Consider the following 2,464-nt stretch of genomic DNA (forward strand, 5'->3'; position numbering starts at 1 on the left):
AAGTCCAGTAAATTGCGGCATGTCCTCCACGGCGCAGATGTGCAGTGTTCTAGATGGTTCGGTTAAATGTCACAGTTTTTTTATAAGGAACGAACAAGAATCTCCCTACTCCAAATAGCGAACTGAAATGCAGCGACCCACTCAGTTGAACAACTGCAAATTTTTATTTAAAAAGGAAGAAATTCAAGTTTTTGTTTCAGGACATGATGTAACATATCCCGGGTTTTCAAAACAAATCCAGGAAAGGTCAAACCTCTGTTTACTGTTACTGCAACTTAATTTTACTGTAAAGTCTATAAACAACACTTTCGAATGAAGCTAACGTGAAGTCAACCAAGTGTTCAACGGATACACCGCAACTTGATCAACAGACCGACATTTTGTTTAGCAACCCATTGCAAAAGGTACGACCAATTATCGTTTATCGATCTGATTCACTACTATGCATGAAAAAATAAATAAATTTCATATCCCGAAAGAGACAATTAGGTAAAATAAGGACCGTTATGTAAGCATATAAAAACCGAAGCTCATAACAGTAAAGACTAAACAAATACTCGAAGCCAAAAATCAGATTTCACATTGCTTTGGGTTCACTACCGCGAAAACCTCGCTCGATGGGGCCTATAATCACAGTCATACGCTCCAGTGTAGAATCGGCCTCCTGCACCTCCTTGGACTCCGTCCCAAACAAAACAGTAAAGATTTCTTTGGCCTCCTCGCAGTATTCGATTACAACACGACATATTTCAGGAGCCAATGTGACCATTTCATTTGCCGCCGGTCCCGACAACCGACCTGTCCCATTCACCACTCGCTCGTACAGCGCAGTAGTGGCAGCCATTGCGTATCCCATCAGTTGCAGACCGCGGAAAACATCATACTTTGGATACATCTTTCTAGAGACAACTCTAGTTTTATCTTTCGACGATCGCGGTTGTTACTGTACACTTGGTACAGAGATATGCATTTGTTTTTAATGAAATAATTTTTAAAAACTCTAGAGGCAGCACACAACACAGAAATTCAGTACTTCCAGCCCCAAGGCACTTCACCAGTTATTTCGGTTTACTGAGAGTATCCGAATAATTCAGCAGTTACAGTATGTAAGTAGTTTGATTTATTAGCAAATAATCCGATAGTTAACTGACAACGGAAATCTGTAATTAACCAAATAATTAAAACAATGATAACAATTATTGATGAAAATTAATGATGATACATGTTAATAATAATAACTAGTAACAATTAATGACATTCATAATAATTATCAACACATTATCAAACTTGAGTATAGCTAAATAATATTCAATTAATGATATTAATTATCAACAACATTAACAAACTGGAGCATGGCTAAATACTAATAACTTTCAGTTATTAGAATCACTACGTAAACAGTTAGAAGTTAAATTTACTCTATTGTAAGTAATAAATGAAAAGTCCATATAGGGGTGAAGTCGGAAATTTACCGCATGCAGGCAGTCAGTTGCTGGATCATCTTCCAGCCATCACCCAAGCGGTCCTCATTGAAGTACTTGGTCGGCAACATCCAGCCGCAGACAAAACGGAAATGCGCATCCGGCTGCAAAATGCCGGCCAGCTCCACATCCTGTCCCAGCTTCGTGACCATGCTCATCGCTATGGCAAGGGACTCCACGTGACGCCATTTAATGCTTTCAAACTCCTGCACAAAATGACGGAATTGCGCCAAACGGTCACGGTTAGTGGCACCGCATTGCGCGCAGGGCGCCAGTGCACGGCTATCGCTGGGAATCCGATTGGTGCATCCACTGGTCACACATCGCAACGAGTTAATGTTAGCATCCTAAGGATAGACCGATCATGTCGAAGCAGACATCAGGATCAATTGACAGTAATCACACTACTCATACATATTCATCTTTGCATCGACGGCAAGTACACGGATAACCGTGACGCATCTGGAACTGCTCGCGTCGTTCTCCTTTTGTTTGGCGAGATGGCTCCAGTACGTCACTGTATCGCAACTGCAAACATCAGTAGTGAACATAACTGCATCGGCTTCACGATTAATTTTTGGTCACGTGACCTCTTGCTCTTTCTGTCCGACAGATCTTCTGTGTATCTACTCTGCAGCGTTACGTCCAGCGAAAATATGCGACTTACCTCCTTAAGTTCCGTGTACTGTGGAATATCTTCCACCGCATGTATGAATAATCGTCGTCCGCGACGGTTAACCACAACATTGACATCCCAACACACCGGCGTCATTTGTCGCCGTGGCGCTTAATGGGTACAGCGCGAAACCGATCGGGGGATTTCCGTTACCGGTCAGCGCAGCGTACAGGGGCCATGCATTACAGCTGAAGATAGTATAGTACTTCAGGCAGTCGATGACCGGCACGGAACTTCCCGGTTCCATGGCGGAGAATCTATGAACACAAACAACGGGGAGGAAATTTGCACACAGACACAGGCATCG

At 42.6% G+C, this 2,464-nt stretch overlaps 1 protein-coding gene across 1 annotated transcript; it reads right to left on the reverse strand.

Moving 5' to 3' along the window:
* Positions 1-458: 458 nt before the first annotated feature.
* On the reverse strand, positions 459-1,679 carry LOC129592337 (uncharacterized). The gene is made up of 2 exons (XM_055488347.1): positions 1,473-1,679; positions 459-899 (listed from the first exon to the last, which is right to left on the reverse strand). Exons 1-2 carry the CDS (start codon positions 1,637-1,639, stop codon positions 578-580), a joined length of 489 nt encoding a protein of 162 aa, XP_055344322.1. The 5' UTR covers positions 1,640-1,679; the 3' UTR covers positions 459-577.
* Positions 1,680-2,464: the final 785 nt, after the last annotated feature.

This window comes from Paramacrobiotus metropolitanus, unplaced genomic scaffold, assembly GCF_019649055.1.
Source record: "Paramacrobiotus metropolitanus isolate TYO unplaced genomic scaffold, Prichtersi_v1.0 Parri_scaffold0000051, whole genome shotgun sequence".
Classification (NCBI taxonomy): domain Eukaryota; kingdom Metazoa; phylum Tardigrada; class Eutardigrada; order Parachela; family Macrobiotidae; genus Paramacrobiotus; species Paramacrobiotus metropolitanus.

Excerpts from the sequence above, each read along its gene's own strand:
- LOC129592337 (XM_055488347.1), bottom strand. The coding sequence starts at position 1,639 with ATGAGCATGGTCACGAAGCTGGGACAGGATGTGGAGCTGGCCGGCATT. Across the intron at positions 900-1,472 it reads CAACTGACTGCCTGCATGCG|AAAGATGTATCCAAAGTATG; the intron begins GTAAATTTCCGA and ends AGTTGTCTCTAG.